This window comes from Schistocerca nitens, chromosome 4 (assembly GCF_023898315.1).
Source record: "Schistocerca nitens isolate TAMUIC-IGC-003100 chromosome 4, iqSchNite1.1, whole genome shotgun sequence".
NCBI classification, from domain to species: domain Eukaryota; kingdom Metazoa; phylum Arthropoda; class Insecta; order Orthoptera; family Acrididae; genus Schistocerca; species Schistocerca nitens.
This window is the reverse complement of record NC_064617.1, coordinates 83,808,730-83,835,792: the sequence shown is the minus strand read 5'-3', so window position 1 is coordinate 83,835,792 and position 27,063 is coordinate 83,808,730. Positions and strand designations below refer to the sequence as shown.

Below are 27,063 nucleotides of genomic sequence, written 5' to 3'. Positions count from 1 at the left end.
CAATCGATTGATTATGAATTGTAGATTAAAACTGAAGAAACTGTAAAAAGATGAGAATTTAAGAAGATGGGACCTGGATATCCTGAGTAACCAGAGGTTTTACAGAGTTTCAGGGAGAGCATAAGGGAACAATTGACAGGAATGGGGGAAAGAAATACAGTAGAAGAAGAATGGGTAGCTCTGAGGGATGAAGTATTGAAGGCAGCAGAGGATCAAGTAGGTAAAAAGACGAGGGCTAGTAGAAATCCTTGGGTAACAGAAGAAATATTGAATGTAATTGATGAAAGGAGAAAATATAAAAATGCAGTAAATGAAGCAGGCAAAAAGGAATACAAATGTCTCAAAAATGAGATCTACAGGAAGTGCAAAATGGCGAAGCAGGGATGGCTAGAGGACAAATGTAAGGATGTAGAGGCTTGTCTCACTAGGGGTAAGATAGATACTGCCTACAGGAAAATTAAAGAGACCTTTGGAGAAAAGAGAACCACTTGTATGAATATCAAGAGCTCAGATGGAAACCCAGTTCTAAGTAAAGAAGGGAAAGCAGAAAGGTGGAAAGGTGGAGAGGGTCTATACAAGGGCGATGTACTTGAGGACAACATTCTGGAAATGGAAGAGAATGTAGATGAAGACGAAATGGGAGATACAATACTGCGTGAAGAGTTTGATAGAGCACTGAAAGACCTGAGTCGTAACAAGGCCCTTGGAGTAGACAACATTCCATTAGAACTACTGATGGCCTTGGGAGAGCCAGTCCTGACAAAACTCTACCATCTGGTGAGCAAGATGTATGAGACAGGCGAAATACCCACAGACTTCAAGAAGAATATAATAATTCCAATCCCAAAGAAAGCAGGTGTTGACAGATGTGAAAATTACCGAACAATCAGTTTAATAAGCCACAGCTGCAAAATACTAACGCGAATTCTTTACAGACGAATGGAAAAACTAGTAGAAGCCAACCTTGGGAAAGATCAGTTTGGATTCCGTAGACTTATCTTAGAAGAAAGATTAAGGAAAGGCAAACCTACGTTTCTAGCATTTGTAGACTTAGAGAAAGCGTTTGACAATGTTGATTGGAATACCCTCTTTCAAATTCTAAAGGTGGCAGGGGGGCAGGGGTAAAACACAGTGAGCGAAAGGCTATTTACAATTTGTACAGAAACCAGATATGCAGTTATAAGAGTCGAGGGGCATGAAAGGGAAGCAGCGGTTGGGAAGGGAGTGAGACAGGGTTGTAGCCTCTCCCCGATGTAATTCAATCTGTATATTGAGCAAGCAGTAAAGGAAACAAAAGACAAATTTGCAGTAGGTATTAAAATCCATGGAGAAGTAATAAAAACTTTGAGGTTCGCCGATGACATTGTAATTCTGTCAGAGACAGCAAAGGACCTGGAAGGGCAGTTGAACGGAATGGACAGTGTCTTGAAAGGAGGGTATATGATGAACATCAACAAAAGCAAAACGAGGATAATGGGATGTAGTCGAATTAAGTCGGGTGATGCTGAGGGAATTAGATAAGGAAATGAGACACTTAAAGTAGTAAAGGAGTTTTGCTATTTAGGGAGTAAAATAACTGATGATGGTCGAAGTAGAGAGGATATAAAATGTAGACTGGCAATGGCAAGGAAATCGTTTCTGAAGAAGATAAATTTGTTAACATCGAGTCTAGATTTAAGTGTCAGGAAGTCGTTTCTGAAAGTATTTGTATGGAGTGTAGCGATGTATGGAAGTGAAACATGGAGGATAAACAGTTTGGACAAGAAGAGAATAGAAGTTTTCGAAATGTGGTGCTACAGAAGAATGCTGAAAATTAGATTTGTAGATCACCTAACTAATGAGGAGGTATTGAATAGAATTGGGGAGAAGAGGAGTTTGTGGCACAACTTGACAAGAAGAAGGGACCAGTTGGTAGGACATGTTCTGAGGCATCAAGGGATCACAAATTTGGTATTGGAGGGCAGCGTGGAGGGCAAAAATCCTAGAGGGAGACCAAGAGATGAATACACTAAGCAGATTCAGAAGGATGTAGGTTGCAGTAAGTACTGGGAGATGAAGAAACTTGCACAGGATAGAGTAGCGTGGAGAGCTGCATCAAACCAGTCTCAGGACTGAAGACCACAACAACAACAACATGATTAACGATGCAAAAGTACGAATACCATTAAATCGCACTTAAGAAAACTTATGTTTTAGTAATGACATTAAGGCAATAATTTACAGTGGTATTAACGTGAGCTACACACAGTGTAGTCATCACGAACAGTTCGATTTAGGGAAATCAGGCGTACTCGAGAAGCAATTTAGCACTGCGGTTAGTAATGGAGGGCAAATTCAGGAAAAACAAGGATGCATATCTTGCATTTGTAGACTGGAGAAGAGTTTTCGTTATTTGGAATCGTTTTCAGGCATTTTATTATCAACTACTGGGACAGTAGTCTTACGCATCCTCTTTGTGCAACGCAGACTGCAGTAAAACTTCCCGGCAGATTAAAACTACATGGCTCTACCAACTGAGCAACCAAAGCACGGCTCACCACCCACCCCCCCCCCCCCCCCCCCCTCGCAGCTTTATCCCCGCCAATATCTCATGTTCTACCTACCAAACTTCACAGAAGCCCTCCTGCGAAACATGCAAGACTAGCAATTCAGAGAGAAATGATACTGCAGAGGGGTGCCTTTGCCATAGCCTGAGGGATGTTTCCAGAATTAGATTTTCACTCTGCAGCGAAGTGTGCGCTGAAATCAAACTTCCTGGCAGATTAAAATTGTGTGCTTGACCGTGACTCAAACTCAGGATTTTGACTTTCGCAGGAAAGTGCTCTACCGTTCTGGCAGACAGTATTAGTCGGAATTGAGGGAGTGGACCAAGAGCCTGGAACAAGGATACGTGTAAAGCACGATAGGGTCACTCAGTCTCGCTACTGATACACTACAGGCCATTAAAATTTCTACACCACGAAGATGACGTGCTACAGTCGTGAAATTTAACCGACAGGAAGAAGATGCTGTGATATGCAAATGATTAGCTTTTAAGAGCATTCACACAAGGTTGGCGCCGGTGGCGACACCTACAACGTGCTGACATGAGAAAAGTCTCCAACCGATTTCTCTTACACAAACAGCAGTTGACCGGCGTTGCCTGATGATACGTTGTTGTGATGCCTTGAGGAGAAATGCGTACTATCACGTTTCCGACTTTGATAAAGGTCGGATTTTAGCCTATCGCGATTGCGGTTTATCGTATCGCGACATTGCTGCACGCGTAGGTCGAGATCCAATGACTGTTAGCAGAATATGGAATCGTTGGGTTCAGGAAGGTAATACGGAACGCCGTACTGGATCCCAACGGCCTCGTATCACTAGCAGTCGAGATGACAGCCATCTTATCCGCATGGCTGTAACGGATCGTGCAGCCACGTCTCGATCTCTGAGTCAACAGATAGGGACATTTGCAAGACAACAACCATCTGCACGAACAGTTCGACGACGTTTGCAGCAGCATGGACTATCAGCTCGGAGACTATGGCTGCGGTTACCCTTGACGCTGCATCACAGACAGGAACGCCTGCGATGGTGTACTCAACGACGAACCTGGGTGCACGGATGGCAAAACGTCATTTTTTCGGATGAATCCAGGTTCTGTTTACAGCATCATGATGGTCGCATCCGTGTTTGGCGACATCGCGGTGAACGCACATTGGAAGCGTATATTCGTCATCGCCATACTGGCGTATCACCCGGCGTGACGGTATCGCGTGTCATTGGTTACACGTCTCGGTCACCTCTTGTTCGCATTAACGGCACTTTGAACAGTGGATGTTACATTTCAGACGTGTTGCGACCAGTGGGTCTACCCTTTATTCGATCCCTACGAAACCCTACATTTCAGCAGGATAATGCACGACCGCATGTTGCAGGTCCTGTACGGGCCTTTCTGGATACAGAAAATGTTCGACTGCTGCCCTGGCCAGTACATTCTCCAGATCTCTCACAAACTGAAAACGTCTGGTCAATGGTGGCCGAGCAACTGGCTCATCACAATACGCCAGTCACTACTCTTGATGAACTGTGGTATCGTGTTGAAGCTGCATGGGCAGCTGTACCTGTACATGCCATCCAAGCTCAGTTTGACTGAATGCCCAGGTGTATCAAGGCCGTTATGAGGGCCAGAGGTGGTTGTTCTGGGTACTGATTTCTCAGGATCTATGCATCCAAATTGCGTGAAAATGTAATCACATGTCAGTTCTAGTATAATATATTTGTCCAATGAATACCCGTTTATCATCTGCATTTCTTCTTGGTGTAGCAATTTTAATGGCCAGTAATGTATTTACCTCGAGATAGTCCGTTACTCTCTTCATTGTCTCTTGAACATACGATGATGAGTATGAACAAGAATTGAATCAGATTCGTAATAAAACGGATGGAGTGCTAGCTGATGTCCATAAAATGTACATAAACTAAAAGAGCATCAGGTAGCCATGGTGGTTCGGATGCTACCATCATGATGCTATAAACAGAACCTGGATTTATCCGAAAAAATGACGTTTTGCCATCCGTGCACCCAGGTTCGTCGTCGAGTACACCACCGCAGACGCTCCTGTCTGTGATGCAGCGTCCAGGGTAACCGCAGCCATGGCCTCCGAGCTGATAGTCCATGCTGCTGCAAACGTCGTCGAACTGTTCGTTCAGATGGTCGTTGTCTTGCAAACGACCCCATCTGTCGACTAAGGGATCGAGACGTCGCTGCACGATCCGTTACAGCCATGCGGATAAGATGCCTGTCTTCTCGACTGCTAGTGTTACGAGGCCGTTGGGATCCAGCACGGCGTTCTGTATTACCCTCCTGAACCCACTGATTCCATATTCTGCGAGCAGCAATGTCGCGATATGATAAACCGCTTTCGCGATAGCCTACAATATGACCTTCATCAAAGTCAGAAACGTGATGGTACGCATTTCTCCTCCCTACACGAGGCATCACAACAAAGTTTCACCGTGCAGCGCCTGTCAATTGCTGTTTGTGTATGAGAAATCGGTTGGAAACTTTCCTCATGTCAGCACGTTGTAGGTATCGCCAACGGCGCCAACCTTGTGTGAATGCTCTGAAAAGGTAATAATTTACATATCACAGCATCTTCTTCCTGTCATTAAATTTCGTGTCTGCAACACGTCATCTTCGTGGTGTAGCAATTTTAATGGCCACTACTGTATAAACATTGCATGGGGGTTTAATTAAAATATAATGCAAATAATTTTAATTTTTTGATTTAGTAGTTTGTCCGATTGCGAAGTCTCGTAACGGTTGGCCCTGACTAGTATTATTACGCAATCTGACTGCATAGAACAACAACAAAGAATGAAATGGAAATTTTCATTAACACAATTAATTAATTAAGTCCCCAGCAACTATAAAACCTACGAAACCAAAGCACAAGTGTAACTGTTCTGTGTGTGGAAGTATGACTCAACGTACGCATCTGGCACGGTTCTTCTTCAACAACACAAGAAATTTTAAATATCATTTATACTGAATTAATTAAAGAAAATAGAAATACCATAATTACTCAAGAAAACCAGAATTACACTCTAATACAAGAACACAAGCCAGATGCTTTGTTGACTGAACCTGTAATGACGCATTATTCAGGACATTGAAATAATGAGAAAGAAAAGAAAAGTAGTTTGTTACCTTAATTTATATTGATGAAAAGCACTCTAGACATTACAATCTCTCCACACCGACTCGCTACTATCACATCTCAACAAGAACTTTTCAGTATCACATCTCAGCAAGCACTGCCTACTAGCTCATCTCAACAAACACTCCTCACTACGACATCTCAGCACTGACTACCACGAGTTCTCCCAAAGCACTGCCCACTACGAGTTCTCAATAATCACTGCCAGTGGAGGCGGCGGAACAATACTCTCTAGCGCGATGTCTGGCGCTGTGGCTCAGTGTAGCTACCTTTCATATGCCCTTGCTCCACGGGCTAGAATTTGATGGTATTTTTGCCAGCATTGGTGGTGAAAATACCACCAAATTCGTCAAAAAAATACAGTCAAAAATAAAAGATAATATTAATGCGTAAATATCATATAACTAGATAAAATTTTGACTTTGCACTGACCTTTCAATAACCTAATATATAAAATACAGTAAGCAATACAAATTCTTTCATACATGTGACTTTACATAACAGTTTACACAAGTATTATGTGGTTAAACAGTTCAATCAATAGCGTCAGCAATGACGAATATGTGCAGTTAAGAGTATCATAACTTTTCACAAACAGTAATACACAAAAAATCAGTTTATACAAATATTCACATAAACGCTTTCCATAGCTCAAGAAACAAGTAGTTGACAGTTCCAGCAGTAGCACCCAGCAATGGTCAACAGGTGCAAAAACCAACAAGTGACATTTTTTCAGTAGAAACAGTCCATCAGTGGCACCCAGCAATGTTGAGCAGGTGCAGACACCAACAAGTGACATCATTTCAGTAGAAGCAGTCCATCAGTGGCACCCAGCAATGTTGAGCAGGTGCAGACAGCAACAAGTAACACCATTTCAGTAGAAGCAGTCCATCAGTAGCACCCAGCAATGTTGAGCAGGTGCAGACATCAACAGGTGACATCTTTTCAGTAGAAGCAGTCCATCAGTGGCACCCAGCAATGTTGAGCACGTGCAGACATCAACAAGTAACACCATTTCAGTATAAGCAGTTCCATTAGTGGCACCAGCAATGTTGAGCAGGTGCACACAGCAACAGGTGACATCTTTTCAGTAGAAGCAGTCCATCAGTGGCACCCAGCAATGTTGAGCAGGGGCAGACCGCAGTCCATAATATTCACTTTCACTAATCACACTGTTCATCAGCAGAAATTAAACATGTTCTAGTGGCACCAATCATGTAGAAAAAGTGCAAATAACAGTCCATAATATTCCCTATCACACAGTTCATCAGCAGCAATTAAACATGTCCAGGTGGCATCCACCATGTTGAAAAGTGCAGCACCATCACTAATCAGACAGTTCAGGCATGAACAATAGTTTGAATACACATACAATGCTTTTACACTAAACATACAAATCATAACAAACACACAAATGATATCAGATAATTGTCCTATTAACTATTACAATACACAAATACCAATAAACCTATAATATTTATGGGTGTCAGTGCAAGCCACAACAAACAAGTAAAATAATATTTAGGAGATAGGTTGAGATCACTTCTCTGGGATTATAAAAGGAAAACCCACACAAAACACACTCACTCATCTTTCATCCACATTTAGTGCTACTGTGTAGTTGAATAGTGTTAACTGTGTAAATGCAATTCTGTCAAAATTTTATGTTCATCATGTGTATCAAGTGGTAGTGGCAGCAATGTATAACAGTCAATAATAGTTAGTCAACGTCATAGTCATCATGTCAAGACCAATGTTTGCCAAGCCAGATCAAAATGTACAGTTGCTGAACAACTGTCAGTGAGCCAAGATATGCAATTACTTCCTCTCTCCAAAAAAAAGTATATACTGCTTAGTGATTTAACAAAGTGTGTGTGTAGACAATCTTCCTTCTACTTGAGTGTTCTAGTCTGCCATCTTCATCCTCCTTGTTCCATATAGACCAACAAAAAAAATATGCTCCTCACTTACTTCACCTCTTATCCACCAAACTCCAATAATCATCAGCATTACATAGTCTCAATACTTCAATAATACCTCATTTACCTTACCTCTTGTCCACGAAACTCCAATAATCATCAACTTCACATAATCTCAATACCTCAATAATACGTCGATATATATAAACCTCAGCACCAATATCATTTCACTTCCATAACAACTCTTTCCTGTAGTCAGTCTCCTCGAACAAGTACAGACAAAATCCTAGTGCAACTTCAATTCAGCATCCCATACAATCCGAAGACACAGTGTCCACACACAACCTCTGTGTAATCCATCTGACACAAATTTTCTACTCATTATAAATTATAAGATACATTTTGGTCCCTTGTCCATCATTAAATAAAAGAAATGCATACATGACCTCTAACAGACTTAGTTCGAATAACTCTCAGTAATCAAGTACGATTACGAAGTGTTAATGATCGTGATATTTCAGTGTGTACACCACTTCAAAAATTATGGCAAACAGAAGCAAACATGTGGAGTATTTCTCGTGTCAAGTGTCACTTCCTATTTCAATTGCTCACGAAGAATGCAGTGTAATAACTGTCAATGGTCTAAACCTAGTGTTGGTATGTCATGTCGTTAGCTTCCTTCCTATTAGCATAAATTTATACAGCTTCCATAAAACCTCCAGCTCATGTGACTTCTAAGCAGTTTCTTGTACCAATGTCGTTCGTAGAATTATAGCAGTTCATTTTCTTATCTTAAAAATATCAGGCACTGAGCGTAAGCAATACATGCAATATCGCGACAATATACCAGTAGCGAACAGAATGTCAACAAGTGGATGCAGCACAATCCCTATAACGAGTCTCCGTCAAGCGAACAATCTATAATTAATACCATAGTGTGGCCTAAACTCCATGTACGTACACCTCATATCAGCATTTCTATATATAGCAAATTAAAGAATAGTTATGACAACAAACAGAAATGTGTAAATATGCAATCCATACGCAAAGCAGCAAATATGTATCTTACATAATAAACAGGTCATTATCATCATATCAGCATAAGCAAATAAATGTTCATACGTAATCTTAATAAGTAAACATGAAGGAGCAAGCAGATAAATCACAAAGTATAACTTACATACATAACCACAGTCAGCACAATTAATCAGTTGACAATTACAATTTAAATAAATAAGCACAGCAGGCACATAATAAAAAAATATGACACCAGTGATAAAAAGCATAGCAGCCAAGCGATGCATAATATACGCAATTAACAACACTGTTCATTAATAAAACATTGTCAAAATCAGTAAATGTACACAAGCACGTCGCTTCACAAGTAAATTCATAGAACATGAAATTTAGCACAAAGTATGAATCACGTAATCACGAGCTGCAAATTACATCTAAAATACGTACCTAAGTGGAATTATGTTACCTGAAAAATAAACTCAATTAACAGTTACCCTTTTTAATTTATTACTTTTTTTTCTTCGAAATTACATTCTTCCTGAAATTTTCTCCATAGCAAGTCGTCTTAACGTCGGACACGCACAGAATTTACCTGAAGGTCTTAAATATTTTATACAACCGTATCCTGAAAAATACTGAACGTTAATAACATAATTTATAAAGTCACCATAGCTTTATACAGAATTTAGTCGGAGAAATTAGACTGTGTATTTGTTTACGGCTGTCAGTGCATTCACACTGTGCGCTCGATCAGCTGTAGGCGCGTGACGTATGAAGTAATTGTTTGCGGTCAACGACTGCCTTTTGCGGCGCGCAGACTTCACTGTTGCTTTGAGTATCTGCCGCCGCCGGAACACGGCGCGGTATCCTTGCATTCTCCACCTGTTTACGTATAACTGTTGGTTTCTCAAAAGTATGTCATTCCACAAAAATTTTTACGTTCGATATATGATGTATTCCCTTAGAGCGCCGAGATTTAAGAGTTTCTACTTCAACAGTATTATCATGTATAATTTTGCGAATCCTATATGGACCGTTATAAAGCAGAAAAAATTTGCGACACAAGCCTTTTCCTTTGTGAAACAAACGGTGAGACTTAATTAATACCTTTTGACCAACAGACAAAGTTTTTAAACGACCAGGACGTTTAGCTGATTTCTCTCTTCTTGCAGCCGCAGACGCAATATTTCGTAGAGCCGGGTTCACAACTTCAGAATGCCGCAGTTTCCGTGAAGGCGGAAAAGGAACGATTTCAGAAATGCGATTTGTTGGTACTTTATTTTTTAATATCAATAGAGGCGGTAAAGAAGTTGAGTCATTAGGAAGTTCATTCAGAATGTTTTGAAAAATATGAAGATACTGATCCCAAGTTCTGTGATTCTGATGACAATAAAGACGGCACAATTTATTGATTTCCTTCATCCATCTCTCTGAAGCATTAGATTGAGGGTGAAAAAGTGAAATAAAAATTGGTTTAGTCTTACGACGCCGTAGAGTACGAAGCCAAATTTTAGAACGAAACTGTGATCCATTATCTGATATAACCTTATCAACATGACCAACTTCTTTAAGAAAATGTTTGATGAAAGCGTTAGATACTGAACGAGCTGTTGCTTTGCGTAAAGGTGTAAAACACACATATTTTGATGTCAATTCCACTGCTACGAAAATGTACGCAAAACCATTAGTAGAACGAACCACTGGACCGAACAAATCGACTGCAGCCATGTCCTTTAATTTCGCTGGAATGATAGGAAACAACGGTGCTCTGTGAGAAACAGTTGGCGGCTTAGCCTGTTCACATAATTTGCATTTAGCAAGAACAGATCGAATACGTTTTTCCATATTACTGAAGTAGCAATTTTCTCGCAATTTATGAAAGCATTTTCTGGGACCAAAGTGCGCATAACTGAAATGTGTAAACGAGGTGTGGCCAAATCATCCAATCTAACAAAGCGTCTAAGAAAATTACAGACACCAAGGAAACTACGAACAGCACGTTTTGTGGAAGGAACAGCATAATTACGAACAGCGTCTAGTTTCTCTGGATCAGGAAGAATACCGTCTGTAGAAATAATGTGACCGAGAAATTTCACCTGAGAACGATCAAATTCAGATTTTTTCAAGTTCACTGTAATGCCAACTCTTGCAAAGATACGTAATAATGAATCCAAAATTTTGTTATGCTCACTCCAAGTACGTTTAGCGATAAGAATATCGTCAACATATGAAGTAATATTGTCACGAAGATAAACAGGTAAGATTTCGTTTAAACTACGAATTAATGCTGCAGAAAATATAGTAAGTCCAAACGGTAATTTCCGAAGTCACTTTTGGGTAAAACAGTCAAATCCGGTTATTCTTTACCTACTGTCTAGGTAGATGGATAGTAGAAGAATTGTTTTTATAGATGCAAAGAATAGTGAAAGAGTAGGCAGCGGTGCAGAAAACTAAAAGGGAAATAGCACCACTACAGCTCGGGGTCCTGTGAGCGCTACGGCACATATTCACTTAGTGTAGTGAATCCCCTGAGGACTTTAATAGCTGCACATAAATTTCAGTTTGTGACTCAGTGGCAAATCTGGCGGGAGTGCATACATATGTCATTCTTAGAATTGCGGAAGATCTTAAATTTCCGAACAGTCAAAAAGTGTTTATAGTCAAAGTTTTCGCCTCGTGGCGACAAAGACCTACCGCGTCTGTCCCAGTTTGAATGTCGATTATTGTCAAGTTCGCGCGCCTGGCGCTCTCTTGTTGCATCCCGTAAATGAAACAAATTATTTTCTTCAAACCCCTCTGCTATCTGTGATTCCAAATTTCTTTTGCTGTCTTTTCCTACAATTTCCCCTTCAATTTGTTTGACTTGCTTTCGTAATGCCTCAACTTCCCTTTTAACACGTTCATTAAATTTTCCCTGATTTTCAACATGCTTATTTATGTTCTGGTACTCTTCGGTTTCTGCAAATGGTAATGGAGCTGTATCATCCGACTCTCTGTCCCCATGTAAACTAAGATTTGTCAATTTATCTGAAATCTCCTCAACTCTTTCCGATAAGTCACCTATTTTTTCTTTCTGTTTATTTACGTCTTCCGTAAGTGTCCCGACTAGGGTTTCAGTGTTGACACATTTGGTAGTTAACTGTTCGTATTGTTGTGTTAGATTATTTATTCTGTCATTTGGTACGGATTCCTCGATTCTCTCAAATATTTCTTCCTTATCGTGTACACGTTGTAAATTTAACTCTGAAAATTTTTGTACTATCACGCGATCTCTTTCTTCCTGTTCTCTATCTTGTTCCCTTTGTCTAATCTCCACTTCAATTAATCTATTATTGTGAGAATTCAAAATCGGTTGTACTTCTTCCCTAATTTCTTTCTTTAATTCATCTTTCATATTTTTGAAACATGTCCCTATTCGTAAATCTAACCGTGTTTCCAGTGTTCCCATATCAGTTTTTAATTCAGATCCCAAAGTTCCCATCTCGGTTTTAATTGTTCCTATTTCTGTTTTTAATTCAGATCCTTGTGAGTCTAAGCGTGTTGCCAAAGTTCCTATCTCTGTTTTAATTGTTCCTATTTGTGATCCCAAATTTAATATTGCACCCATCAACTGCTCCATAATAGCCGGTTCGAAATTCCTTTCGCCCCTAACATTTCCCGCAAAACCAGTTTCATTCGTCATAGCTGTAAAGCTACCTGTGTTCGATGCTATTCCAGAATTTTCTATCGTTAATCTCGTATTCTGTGAATTTTCTGATTGAGAAAAATTTTGAAATGGTTCCGGACTGTCTTCCCGACTTATTAAATTGTTTTAAACTCCATTATTCATCATACTGTTGTCCTGTGTTGGCGAGTTCGCCATGTCGACAATTTCGTCATTCTCACTATTCATCATTTTCGCCTTTTTCATTGATCGCGTAATAATTTACAAAACATACAAAACTCGTTACTGTACGAAAATTACACACAATGCCTCTTTATTTCCAACAATACCATTAACACGAAATGCTTCCCTCAACCACGATTAACGAACAATTGAAATCTTCCTAACTGCACAAAATTGTCAAACCCGTATACAAGATAACAAAATTAAATTCTGCAAAAAAAAAATACCATTAGAAGAGTGACAATTACCAAATCTACACATGCAAAATAGACTACAATTACTAAACTACAAAGTACTACAACAATACTACTGTCTACTATTTTTACAATCAGAAGAATTCCAAGGGACGATCCGAAGCAGCGGTCGCCACGTGCATGGGGGCTTAATTAAAATAAAATGCAAATACTTTTTTAATTTTTTTCTTTAGTAGCTGTCTGTTCGATTACGAAGTCTCGTAACGGTTGGCCCTGACTAGTATTATTACGCAATCTGACTGCATAGAACAACAACAAAGAATGAAATGGAAATTTTCATTAACACAATTAATTAATTAAGTCCCCAGCAACTACAAAACCTGCGAAACCAAAGCACAAGTGTAACTGTTCTGTGTGTGGAAGTATGACTCAACGTACGCATCTGGCACGGTTCTTCTCCAACAACACAAGAAATTTTAAATATCATTTATACTGAATTAATTAAAGAAAATAGAAATACCATAATTACTCAAGAAAACCAGAATTACACTCTAATACAAGAACACAAGCCAGATGCTTTGTTGACTGAACCTGTAATGACGCATTATTCAGGACATTGAAATAATGAGAAAGAAAAGAAAAGTAGTTTGTTACCTTAATTTATATTGATGAAAAGCACTCTAGACATTACAATCTCTCCACACCGACTCGCTACTATCACATCTCAACAAGAACTTTTCAGTATCACATCTCAGCAAGCACTGCCTACTAGCTCATCTCAACAAACACTCCTCACTACGACATCTCAGCACTGACTACCACGAGTTCTCCCAAAGCACTGCCTACTAGCTCATCTCAACAAACACTACTCACTACGACATCTTAGCACTGACTACCACGAGTTCTCCCAAAGCACTGCCCACTACGAGTTCTCAATAATCACTGCCAGTGGAGGCGGCGGAACAATACTCTCTAGCGCGATCTCTGGCGCTGTGGCTCAGTGTAGCCACCTTTCAACATCTCTAGCAGTAATGTTGGAGAAATTCACCACTATGCAGATGGTTATCGACTGCAATTCTTGCCTTTCCCCTTTCACTAACAGAATTAGAACTGGCAGTGAACTTTTGTAATGATATTCGTCCACTGTGGCTTGCAGATTATTGGTGTATGTATAAATATACAGTGCAAGAAAAATTGTACACCAGTTTAGAGGTTTCCAATTGACTGAAGAGATAATGATGCAACAATGTATATGTAGTATATGAAATGATTACATTTACAGATCAGTAGCACACGCGGTTCTGAGGTACCCAGCTATCAACCCATGCTGAAACACCTGTATTAGTATGTTGTGTAGCCTCCATGGGCAGCAATGCAGGCGCTCACTCTGGTAACCAGTCGATCGTACAGATATAGATACTGTCCTGGGATACGTTATGCCACACCTGCTCCACTTGTTCATGTAGTTCTGCAAGAGTTGCAGGATGACGAGTCGCACGAATGACTTCTCATCCCATCATATCCCACACGTGCTCGATTGGAGAAAAGCCCGGAGTTTGTGCTGGCCGGAAAAGGTGGTGCATGTCTTGCAGACCAAGTTGAGTTTCACAAGCAGTGTGTGGCGGAGCATTATTCTGTTGGAACAACGCATGTCCTTCCTATTGCAAGAACAGCAAAAGAACAGGTCTAACAACATTTTGCATGTATTGAGCCCTGGTTAGCGTCCCCTCCGGAAACACCAACATTCAACGAGTGTTGGCGTCACCTACAGGAACATCAAAATTCAACGAGTGTTGTAGCTCATCGCACCACAGACCATAAGGCCTGGGGTGGGGCTAGTGTGTGTTTTACAAATGCACTCTACGAGACAGTGCTCACCAGGTCTACATTGTACGCACAAACGACAGACACTTGCACGCATTCAGAATCCCCACTTGGTCTTCATCACTGAAGACCAAGTGATCTCTGATGGCGCCAGTCGAGTCGTGCGCATCGATTCTGTGAAGTGAGTGGAAAATGGGCTAGACGTGTGCATGGCAGTAGTCCCACTGCTAATAACCAGTTCATAACCGTTCGCGTTGGGTTCACAAGCCCTCGTATTCGTGCTCTGGTAGTTGTACGATCTGCTACTCCTACCCTTACAATATGGCGATCTTGGTGGGCATGTGTGGTGCGTAGAACTCGTCTATTGGTGTGAGAATGTTCACGTGATCATTGACGCCAGCATCTTTGGACAACTGACTTAGCACCTCCATTTTGTGTGGTAGTTCTCTGAAAGGACCATCCCAGCACTACGAAGGCCACAATGTGACTCCTTTCAAGCTTGCACAGTTCGCTAGAGGAAGTACGAGTGCATCTCCGTGGCATGGTAGCCTGCTTGATCCACACGTTTGCACAACAATGAGCCGTCTGGCTGTGAGCATTCCCCATTATGGGGTAGACACAGATGGTACTCTGATAGCTGTGCCACTAGGCCATCTGTTGGCGGACGACGTTGAAACCATTATAAAATCTGACTGCTTGTGCAACTTCAATAATCTTTTGTTGCTGTTTTTTTGCTTTCCAGCACATCCCAGTGTCCGCGTGTTCATCACTCAGGGCGGTCTGCAGAGCTTTAACGAGGCTGCCTATCACGGGGTTCCTCTACTGGGGATTCCCTTTTTCGGCGACCAGCAACATAACGTGGCGAAAATGGTCGACGCTGGCATTGGCATTGAGCTGAAATTCTGGGACGTCACGAAAGACACCATTTCGGACGCCATTCTAAGGCTTATTGGGGACAAAAGGTAAAAACAATATCCCTCTGAAATTGTGTTATTATTAGTAGATTCCTAAGCTCACTAATGTTTTATTATTTACATAAAAACGCTGAAGTGAATTTCGTGACAGTTGCTGGTGTTCGGACGATGCAGCTCTGTAGAATACTTTTCATAAGTACGACATATGGTGAGTTTTTGTTGAGAAATGACGTTACTGAAAGCTTTTAAATCTGCAGTAGTCTTAATGGATGGGAAAGGAAATGAGAATAAGAGGCTTGACATCTTTATATAGTACAATCGCAGTTAGGACAATCAGAGGCAATGCACTTGTTAAGCTAATAAACCATAATCAGCACTCTACTCGTTTACAGTAGAGTTGAGATGACTGGACAATCTGTCTAGAATTTCACACAGCTTTGGTGTTTTATATGGGAGGTACTTTGGTTGGTGATTTGACGTGATGCAATTTGTATACTACAATATCTTTAAAGTTTTTGTTTGACACTAAGAAACAAAATTGTTTTATTGGTTTGATAACCAGTTAGCTACCATTTCGAGAATTGAAAATTGGCAGGTTGGGTAATAGGAGGGTTGCCACGTCACTCAAGACGTTGGTTTCCTCCAAGGCCACTAAGGTGGACAGATAAACACCAGTAATGCTACGACAGCTCTTTTTTTGTAATCTCTAGCTGCACTTTGACATAGACACAAAATCAATGTACTGTGTCTCGTACCATATTCTGAACAATCTCACACAGTTTATATTTGACGACGCTAAATCATTTTCACTGGCATTTATATCGTTCAGTAGGCTCGATACCAAGAGACTTACACAGAAGTCAAAGCCGAAAAGTTTCTTGCTCTATATTACGTCAGATATCGTATCGTCTTATATGAAACTGTCCACATGCTCCCTGAATTATTATGAGCACAGCTAATCACATACATTATTATAAAAGGGTAAATAAAATGGGCATATTTTTTATACTTGCTAATTTTTCTTGCTTCTAAAAAATATTGTTTTCTGTTCAGTTTCTAGAAAACTGCGTCCATGGATGAGGAAGGAGGAACTCACTCTAAAAAGTAATTATGTCTTCATAGGGTTTCCATCTTCTGTTACACAGTTGATCGCAACATGACCAGGTTCTTTCACTGTTCCAATCATAAATCCCTAATGCACCAAACTTTATCCCACTCACCTACGTTTTCATATTTTCCACTTGCCCCGCAACGATCACACTTTTAGTCTCATTGATTCACATAATTTCTCCATGCGACTTACCAAAAGTTAGTTTTCTTGATTTTTCTAGTCACTCTTGAGGACCCAAGTGTGACATATTGTCACTTTTAAGCATCGCAGGAATACTTTATCATCAATCTTCCTTCTTTCAACAGGTTCAGCGAAAACATGAAGCAGTTCTCAGCCGTCTACCGTGAGCATAAGGAAGAGAGCCTTCCTAAAGCCATGTGGTGGATCGAGTATGTACTTCGACATAACGGGGCTCCACATCTGCGCAGTGCTGCAAGAGACCTGACCTGGTACCAATACCTGCTGCTAGATGTCATTGCCTTCGTGCTGGCTGTTGTAGTGTCCTTTTGTATAGCTCTATACTTTATTGCTAGGTTTCTCATCTCCAAACTGTTTAAATCAAAGAAAGTGAAAAGTAATTGAGAACCTAATCTTCTGTTATACAGAAGTCTCTTTGCACACTAATTTATTGAGTGTCTTGAATGAAATGGTGGAACTGGTACATGGACAATGATTTGTAAAACATTTCTTGAGATTGTGTCACCTGAAATACAATGTATACAACGTTTTGCTCTCATTTGCATAATGTTATAATTGGGAAAACTATCTCTCGTAAGAGGCATCAAGCGCATTTCCTCTGGGATTTCGAAAGATTTTTTTTCAATTTCGTACTTGTAACGTGTAGCTGATGTCGACGCAAACAAATACTCCCTATTATGTCTTTCACGCGGCTCTCAGCGTCAACGGAAAGCGTCGGTTTGCCTCCTGTTACAAACAAAATGATTTTAAAGCCGAATTTTACGACTCCATTCCAGAGAGCTATCCCATATTAGTCTAGTGCAATTTTCGTTTTTTTTTTTCATCGACGTACATTAAAAAGGTCAGTAAAACAGCACGGTAGTCTTATCAGCGACTGGCACGCCACCCTGGCCCATGCTGACTGCTACTGCCATGTAGCAGCACTACTGTTTCTCTGCTGGAGTAAAAGTTAATCTTCGGGTTTTACTGTCCGTGTTAATATCAATGAAACGAAGATTGCAGTAGGCTAATTTGGGACTGCTCTATCGAATGGGCATTACAATTTAGCTTGAAAAGTGACTTTGTAATATGAAACAAAGCGACACTCTCCGTCGACACTGGGTGTCTCGCAAAAGACATGATGAGCAGTATTTGTTTTGGCTGACTCCACCAACACATATGAAAAACGAAACAGCAAATATCTACCGAAATACCAGAGGAAATTCCGCTGACGAGTCTTAGAAAGGACACACTGTATATATTTTTAGATACTAAATCTAAATGAAATACTTCATCCTTTTCAGGATACTTCATTAAATAAAAACATTCTGAACATTTCGAAATGTGTAGTAGTTTTCTTCGTGTTCTTTCAACTGAATGAAATCTATTCCCTACAAAACAGTAATTAGCTTATTACCTGAATAATTTTTTTGTTTTTAAACTAATCGAATAGATAGTTAGTTGAATTAAGTGTAATCATATCTCCCAAGAATGAGACCAAAACAAAATACAATAACTGTACCTGTGCGAAAGCTGTTGTATGTCCATGTATCGTATAAACAACAAAAGACAAAATGTTATAGTTCATATACAGTATTAATAAATTGTTTCAATGTAACTTCTCAAGTTAAGATATTATCAGATTGCGTTTAATAAGGTAAGTATGTCATATTTTCTGGTTGTCGTCTGAACACAGAAATACTTTACACTTTACACTTTGGTGTATCAACGCCTGTTTGCAGCTAGGGTGTCTATTTAATTATCATTTCACTTTGGTAAAAGTTCTTTTCTTCTCATCTACATTCTAGAAAATTCACGAACACAGCTTAAGTTTGCCAACACAGTAAAGATATCAATTTTCTTTCTTTCTTTCCTTCTTTCTTTCGCCTACGCCATAGCCCCGCAGCGATCGCAGCGTGGGCGTGGTTACAACATATTTGGCAAGGTTAGTGTTAGGGATGGCCGGATGCCCTTCCTGCCGCCACCTCGTACCCCCCAGGACGGAATGAGTGTACCCCAACTGTCTGCGTCTAGTGTAAATCGTGAAATAGTGCGAACGTGTTTCAAATGTCTGTGACGCATGTAACTGATGCGGAGCGTGGGGACCAGCCCAGTATTCACCTAGCGGGATGTGGAAAACCGCCTAAAAACCACATCCACGCTGGCCGGCACACCGGCCCACGTCGTTAATCCGCCGGGCAGTTTCGCTCCGGGGCCGGTGCGCCTACCCGAATCCAGGAAGCAGCGCGATAGCGCTCTCGGCTACCCTGGCGGGTTACTGTAAAGATACCAATAACAGAGGAGGAACATTGTTAATAAGTTTTTGTGTTAATGATTTGCTTCCCCGCTTACAATATTTAATCCTTGATCATAGCATTGACTGTTTCCTTCATCTTCATATTCTCTTCCTTTGTCCGTTATTGCAACACAATCGATCAAAACTCTCTGGAAACCCTTATTAATACAAAATTGACCACTAGATATTAAGAGAAGCGAACCCGTAGGTATAGAAGGAGATGAGGAGAGTTAAACTGTAAGCAGAGAAGCAGTAACAACAGAAAGGGTCGGCCAGCAGACCACACTGACTTCGCACGTGTACTGGTCAACAGATGTCATCTCAGTAACAGATCCATCAGAAACACTTCAACCCTTCTAAAGCAGCCCAAGAAGACAGTCGCTAACGCGATTGTAAAATGAAAACACAAAGGCAACCACCATAGCTAAATGAACAGCAGACAGACATCATATGCTTGACTCACAGAGAAAGCCAAGCTTAGTAGAGAGTGGCTGCAAGAAATCGCATGGAATCAGACCTAAGAATGAATGTGCTACCAGGAGTCGATCTAGCACTCAGTGTGTGGGTATTTGAAAGGAATAGGTTACAGCGGTCGAGCAATAGGGAGATGGCGGCACGACACCAACTTTGGTATCACATTGGTATCAGACTGATATGAATTTAAATAAATTGATCACTTAATTACCCCACCCACACTCACCCCCGCCTCTGGATGATTTCATGTGTTTTTCTCAGCCTGCACGTGGGTCCCATGACCCTTCCACCTCCCCACGCTCTCCGTCCCCTTGCCCAACTTCCCTGTTGGCACGAATTTCGAATTTGAGCTGAAATTTCGAATTTGAGCTGAAATTTCGAATTTTGGCGCGAATTTCGAACTTTGGCGCGAATTTCGAATTTTGTCCCAGGCCATGCTCACGTGTCACCCCATTCCCCACCCAGGAACTGGAAGGTATTTATAAACGGCAGTGGCCTTCCAGGGATTCGAACCCTGATTCTTCTGGACGGAAAGCCTAGTGCACCCCCCAACACATGGAAATTGCCCAGGTGAAGGAGACAAAGGTTAGGTTAGTGTACTTTATTTATTCTGGTTAGGAAACTGAAGTAAAGATTGGGGCTAATTACATAATTAGTCATAAAGATCTGGCCTAATTACACAACTGTTCGCATAGCGCTCCACCAGGACTGGCTAAAATCGCAATACAGCTCGAAACGTGATGACACCATACGGCAGGTGTTATTCCGCTGGGAAAAAAATTTCACAATACCACTCGAAACTAGTGGCAGCATTCAAACTCTACCATTCACCTACAAGCTGACTGGGAAAGGGCTGTGGTGTAAGGTACTATCTTTATATTTTTGCAGGGAAATATATTCAACTGCTGAGATGCCGGCGTTGTACAGAGAGGAGTTTAATAAGTGTATTACCTGCAAGGATACAGCTGAGGACTGTATCTTCCACTGTTTGATAACAAAGTTCGCTACGGATGCCTGCTCGACGATCACCCTGCAGCCCAGGCAATTGAAGCCAACACACACTACCACAACTGATGGAAAAAATGCACCACTGTTCTAATTATACTTTGAAATTGTCGTGAAAAAAAACAGCATTCATTAAAAATGGGTCATAATGCAACACATGCACTACGCTACTGGCCATTAAAGTCGCTACACCACGAAGATGACGTGCTACAGACGCGAAATTTAACCGACAGGAAGAAGATGCTGTGATATGCAAATGATTAGCTTTTCAGAGCATTCACACAAGGTTGGCGCCGCTGGCGACACCTGCAACGTGCTGACATGAGGAACGTTTCCAACTGATTTCTTATATACAAACAGAAGTTGACCGGCGTTGCCTGGTGAAACGTTCTTGTGATGCCTCGTGTAAGGAGGAGAAATGCGTACCATCACGCATACGACTCTGATAAAAGTCGGATTGTAGCCTATCGCGATTGCGGTTTATCGTATAGCGACATTGCTGCTCGCGTTGGTCGAGATCCAATCACTGTTAGCAGAAGATGGACTCAGTGGGTTCAGGAGGGTAATACGGAACGCCGTGCTGGATCCCAACGGCCTCGTATCACTAGCAGTCGAGATGACAGGCATCTTATCCGCATGGCTGTAACGGATCGTGCAGCCACGTCTCGATCGCTGAGTCAACAGATGGGGACGTTTGCAAGACAACAACCATCTGCACGAACAGTTCGACGACGTTTGCAGCAGCATGGACTATCAGCTCAGAGACCATGGCTGCGGTTACCCTTGAAGCTGCATCACACACAGGAGCGCCTGTGACGATGAACTCAACGACGAACCTGGGGAACACGAATGGCAAAACGTCATTTTTTCGGATGAATCCAGGTTCTGTTTACAGCATCATGATGGTCGCATCCGTGTTTGGCGACATCGCGGTGAACGCACATTGGAAGCGTGTATTCGTCATCGCCATACTGGATTATCATCCGACGTGATGGTATGGTGTGCCATTGGTTACACGTCTGGGTCACCTCTTGTTCGCATTGACGGCACTTTGAACAGTGGACGTTACATTTCAGATGTGTTACGACCCGTGGCTCTACCCTTCATTCGATCCCTGCGAAACCCTACATTTCAGCAGGATGATGCACGACCACATCTTGCAGATCCTGTACGGGCCTTTCTGGACACAGAAAATGTTGGACTGCTGCCCTGGCCAGCACATTGTCCAGATCGTCTGTTCAATGGTGGCCGAGCAACTGGCTCGTCACAATACGCCAGTCACTACTCTTGATGAACTGTGGTATCATGTTGAAGCTGCATGGGCAGCTGTACCTGTGCACGCCATCCAAGCTCTGTTTGACTCATGCCCAGGCGTATCTAGGCCGTTATTACGGCCAGAGATGGTTGTTCTGGGTACTGATTTCTCAGGATCTATGCACCCAAATTGCGTGAAAATGTAATCACATGTCAGTTCTAGTATAATATATTTGTCCAATGAATACCCGTTCATTATCTGCATTTCTTCTTGGTGTAGCAATTTTAATTTTAATGGCCAGTAATGTAGGAATTGAAAAAAAAAATCACCATGATAACGCAAATATCGCAAAAACCGACCCCAGAAGATTGCAGAGGGCAGCAGTTGCAGCTGTGTCCTCCTCAATGGGCGCTCACAAACTAACCAACTTGGAGGTAGTCTTACCCCCCCCCCCCAACCCTCTTCCACTCCTAATCCCTTCCTCCCACGCAGGGATAGAGGCCTGTTTTATCTTGCTGCTGTGCTGCTGGTGGTCTACAAAGAGATCCTTCTCGTGGCATTCATATACTGTCTCCAGTCTGTAGAAATCAGTCACAGACAGACAAAAGGCAAGAATAGAACTTTTCTCGCTACGGTCACAGGTTCGAATCCTGCTTCGGGCATGGATGTGTGTGATGTCTTTAGGTTAGTTGGGTTTAAGTAGTTCTAAGTTCTAGGGCAGTGATGACATAAGATGTTAAGTCCCATAGTGCTCAGAGCCATTTGAACCATTTAGAACGCTTTTCGAAATCTGCTAAACGGAATTCCGGAGAATACTCCAGTTCGCTTCTTCAAATGGCCCGATGCTACTACTGAGCGCCCCGAGGTTTTTCTGCGGTCTACTACCGCTCTACCGGCAGATGAGCTCGCCACAGACGTTAACCGCCTTGACGCGACTTGATGCTCGTTCGCCAACACAAAAACAATAGGAGATGAATGGAATGCCGGCCCAAATGCAAGTTGTTCATCTAAAATACAGCGACAAAGCACCGCCCCCACACGCTACACCCTCGCCGGCGTCCTCACACACACTGGACAGTCCACAACAACGCCCCCCCACAAGTGATCACAGTTTTGTGACTGAGAACACTTTCATTTAATGTCAACGCATCTCTTATAATCGAGCATCTATTAAAAAGAAGAACACAATCGCGAAGACAATAAATGTTCTCTTACACAAAAAAAGGTGCAGTCCTCTTTGTTTTAGTTTATAAGCAAAATCGGTATGGTTTTTACAATCGACTGCAAGATACAATTCCATCTCATTTTGCGGCAACCAACGAAGTGCACCACCACCGATTACAAATGATCAGGCTATACACCCCCTGTACACGTCCACCAGGGGAAAAAAAAACTTACAGTATTTTGCTGCGAAAACTACCGATCATCGCAGAATATAGTCGTTATTTCGAAACTGTCATCAAAGTAAAGAAAAAGCGAGAACTTAAGCTCCGAAGAAAAAACATCCATGTTAAGCAATTTCTTTCAGCTTGATGGACAAATTACACAACCTTAGAGCGTCTCTCGCGTTCAAATCAGTATCTGCAAATAAACTGTCATTCACATGTGTGTTACAAACATTTCACTCACGTGAAATAACATTAGAGAATACCATCTTCCACGCCATTGGCTCATATGTCGAAAAAAACACAATCATTTTACGTTCGACATCAAGATGCTATAATCCGAGAGAACGTTCTGTTTTGTGCACTGTGACAAAGTCCCGTTCTACCAATGTGAAGCTATATCGCACCTGCGTTTACGAAACAAATGTGAGAGCTTGTCTTGTAATAGGACCTCCTATACGATTTTACTGCGTCTCCCTCTCTTCCACTACATCGAAACCAGTTACCGTCTGCGTACGTACATTTGACATTTTTGCTTCGTAACTCCTCTCCACCGACATGTCTGTAAAGTTTCTCATCATACGGCAGATTCTTGGGTTCTAGTTTTGTAAGCAATTTGATCATCACAGCCTGTTTTACGCAATCTACTCACATGTCCAGAGAAAACACTATCATTCCTAGGTTCCACAACGAGCTATAATTCAACTTGTGTTTAGCTTAGGTTATGAAGTATGTAGATTCGGTTTATCCATAGAATACTGGGGAAGATCCATCAGTCTACAAAAGAGATTGCTTACAAATCACTCGTGCGACCGGTTCTACAATATTGCTGAAGTGTGTGGGATCCCAACCAGACATGATTAACAGGAGATACTGAAGACGGAAGGGCAGCACGAATCTACATCTACATCTACATCTACATTTATACTCCGCAAGCCACCCAACGGTGTGTGGCGGAGGGCACTTTACGTGCCACTGTCATTACCTCCCTTTCCTGTTCCAGTCGCGTATGGTTCGCGGGAAGAATGACTGTCTGAAAGCCTCCGTGCGCTCTCTAATCTCCCTAATTTTACATTCGTGATCTCCTCGGGAGGTATAAGTAGGGGGAAGCAATATATTCGATACCTCATCCAGAAACGCACCTTCTCGAAACCTGGCGAGCAAGCTACACCGCGATGCAGAGCGCCTCTCTTGCAGAGTCTGCCACTTGAGTTTATTAAACATCTCCGTAACGCTATCACGCTTACCAAATAACCCTGTGACGAAACGCGCCGCTCTTCTTCGTCACAGGTTTGTTTAATCCGTGGGTGAGTGTCACAGAGATACTGGAGGAACTGTACTGGAAGACTCTTGAAGATGGACGGAAACCCCAAGAAACTCTATTAACAAAGTTTCAAGAACTGGCTTTTAATGATTATTCTAGGAATATACTACTACCCCCTATGTGTCGCTCACATAGGGATCGTGAGGATAAGATCAGAATAATTACTGCACGCACAGAGGCGTTTATACAATCATTCTTCCCGCGCTCCATACGGGAATGGAACAGGAAGAAACCCCAATAACTGGTGCTGTGGGACGTATGCTCTGCCGTGCACCTCACTGTGGTTTGCAGAGTATAGATATATTATGTTCGAGTATAATGACTTTTCTGGCGACTAGAAATCTACTCTGTAGGAATTAGCATGGGTTTCGGAAAAGACGATCGTGTGAAACCCAGCTCGCGCTATTCGACCACGAGAGACAGAGGGCCTCAGACACGGGTTCCCAGGTAGGTGCCGTGCTTCTTGACTTCCGCAAGGCGTTCGATACAGTTCCCCACAGTCGTTTAATGAACAAAGTAAGAGCATATGGACTATCAGACCAATTGTGTGACTGGATTGATGAGTTCCTAGATAACAGAACACAGCATGTCATTCTCAACAGAGAGAAGTCTTCCGAAGTAAGAGTGATTTCAGATGTGACGCAGGGGAGTCTCGTAGGACCGTTGCTATTCACAATATATACAAATGACCTTGTGGATAACATCGGAAGTTCACTGAGGCTTTTTGCGGATGATGCTGTAGTATATCGAGAGTTTGTAACAATGGAAAATTGTACTGAAATGCAGGAGCATCTGCAACGAATTGACGCATGGTGCAGGTAATGGCAATTGAATCTCAATGTAGACAAGTGTAATGTGCTGCGAATACATAGAAAGAAAGAACCTTTATCATTTAGCTACAATATAGCAGGTCAGCAACTGGAAGCAGTAAATCCATAAATTATCTGGGAGTACGCATTGGGAGTGATTTAAAATGCAATAACCATATAAAATTAATCGTCGGTAAAGCAGATGCCAGACTCAGATTCATTGGAAGAATCCTTAGAAAATTCAGTCCGAAAACAAAGGAAGTAGGATACAGTACACTTGTTCGCCCACTGCTTGAATACTGCTCACCAATGTGGGATCCGTACCAGATAGGGTTGATAGAAGAGATAGAAAAGCTCCAACGGAGAGCAGCGCGCTTCGTTACAGGATCATTTAGTAATCGCGAAAGCGTTGCGAAGATGATAGATAAACTCCAGTGGAAGACTCTGCAAGAGAGACGCTCAGTAGCTCGGTACGGGCTTTTGTTGAAGTTTCGAGAACATATCTTCACCGAGGAGTCAAGCAGTATATTGCTCCCTCCTACGTATATCTAGCGAAGAGACCATGAGGATAAAATCAGAGAGATTAGAGCCCACACAGAGGCATACCGACAATCTTTCTTTCCACGAACAATACGAGGCTGGAATAGAAGGGAGAACCGATAGAGGTACTCAAGGTACCTCCGCCACACACCGTCAGGTGGCTTGCGGAGTATGGATGTAGATGCAGAGCAAAGCCGTTCTCTTTGTATTGATGTGAACAAGTTCCAGCCCGTCGGACCTATTCGATCTGGCTAGCATACGATACGACAGCCTAAATATGTTTTCCTTTCATGTGCATCTGCTAGTTAGAGCATTATCCTGTTGCCTGGTACTTTTTTTGGAATTGGAATGAGTTGTGCGATGAGGTATGCTTTGGAAAATAGGTAAATATTTATGATTATCCAAGATGACTCCTAGCATTTTGTGCTCCGTGACCACTGTATATCTAGTATGTTGAATCTCCAAATGTTTACGATTTTACATTTTGGTCGTTGAGCCGTACACCCGATACTACCAACGTCATCAGCGTACGCTCTTACGGCTAGCGTTTGATCAGATATTGAAATAACTGATAACGTTTTTTTTTTAAAAAAAGTCGTAGCTACGGTTTCAGTGACAGCACGAAAACAAGCGTAGAGAGCGGACTCTTCTCTGGCATGTCCCGCTGAATACTGAAACTGTTAACTGCCATTAACTTGTACCGTAGCGGATATGGCAGTGACAACAATTGCGCATGACTTTTACCACATTCTTTTCCGGATCCAGTTTCTCCAGTATCTTCATGATGCATTGATGGCCAACAAGGCCAAAGGATTTATGGAAATTGGTCAAAAAAGCGCATTTGATGTTGATCATAGCACACACTGAAACAACCTCTCTAATTTCAGAAACAGCTGACATTGTAGTCCTTCCAGGCATGCAAACCTGATGATGTTGACTACTTTTTTAAGCGACTGGGTCATAGTGCTGTTAACATCTTTGGAGAGAATTTTGTAGTTAAAATTCAGCAGTGTAAAAGACTGCAGATTTTAGAAGTGTTCAGTCCGCTCTTCTTTGGTACGAGAACAATTTTGCTTTCTTTCATCTCATTGGGTACAACCCAGCCACGAAGTAGGCCATTTAAAATGGCAGTCAAAGCAGCGGTGGTAATATCCCAGAATTTGTGACGAAACTCTTTGGGAATTCCATTCGGTTCTGCTGCTTTGCGGGCTGATGATTTAACAATGAA

The 27,063-nt window shown here is 41.7% G+C and overlaps 1 protein-coding gene across 1 annotated transcript in view; it reads left to right on the top strand.

Moving 5' to 3' along the window:
• The window catches only part of LOC126253057 (UDP-glucosyltransferase 2-like), a 76,572-nt gene extending 58,269 nt beyond the window's left edge, over window positions 1-18,303 (top strand). Inside the window, exons 6-7 of the mRNA XM_049954144.1 lie at window positions 15,288-15,507; window positions 16,876-18,303. Of these exons, the coding sequence (XP_049810101.1) occupies window positions 15,288-15,507; window positions 16,876-17,152 (497 nt within the window). The 3' untranslated portion in view covers window positions 17,153-18,303. The remainder of the gene's footprint in view (window positions 1-15,287; window positions 15,508-16,875) is intronic.
• The last annotated feature ends 8,760 nt before the right edge of the window (window positions 18,304-27,063 follow it).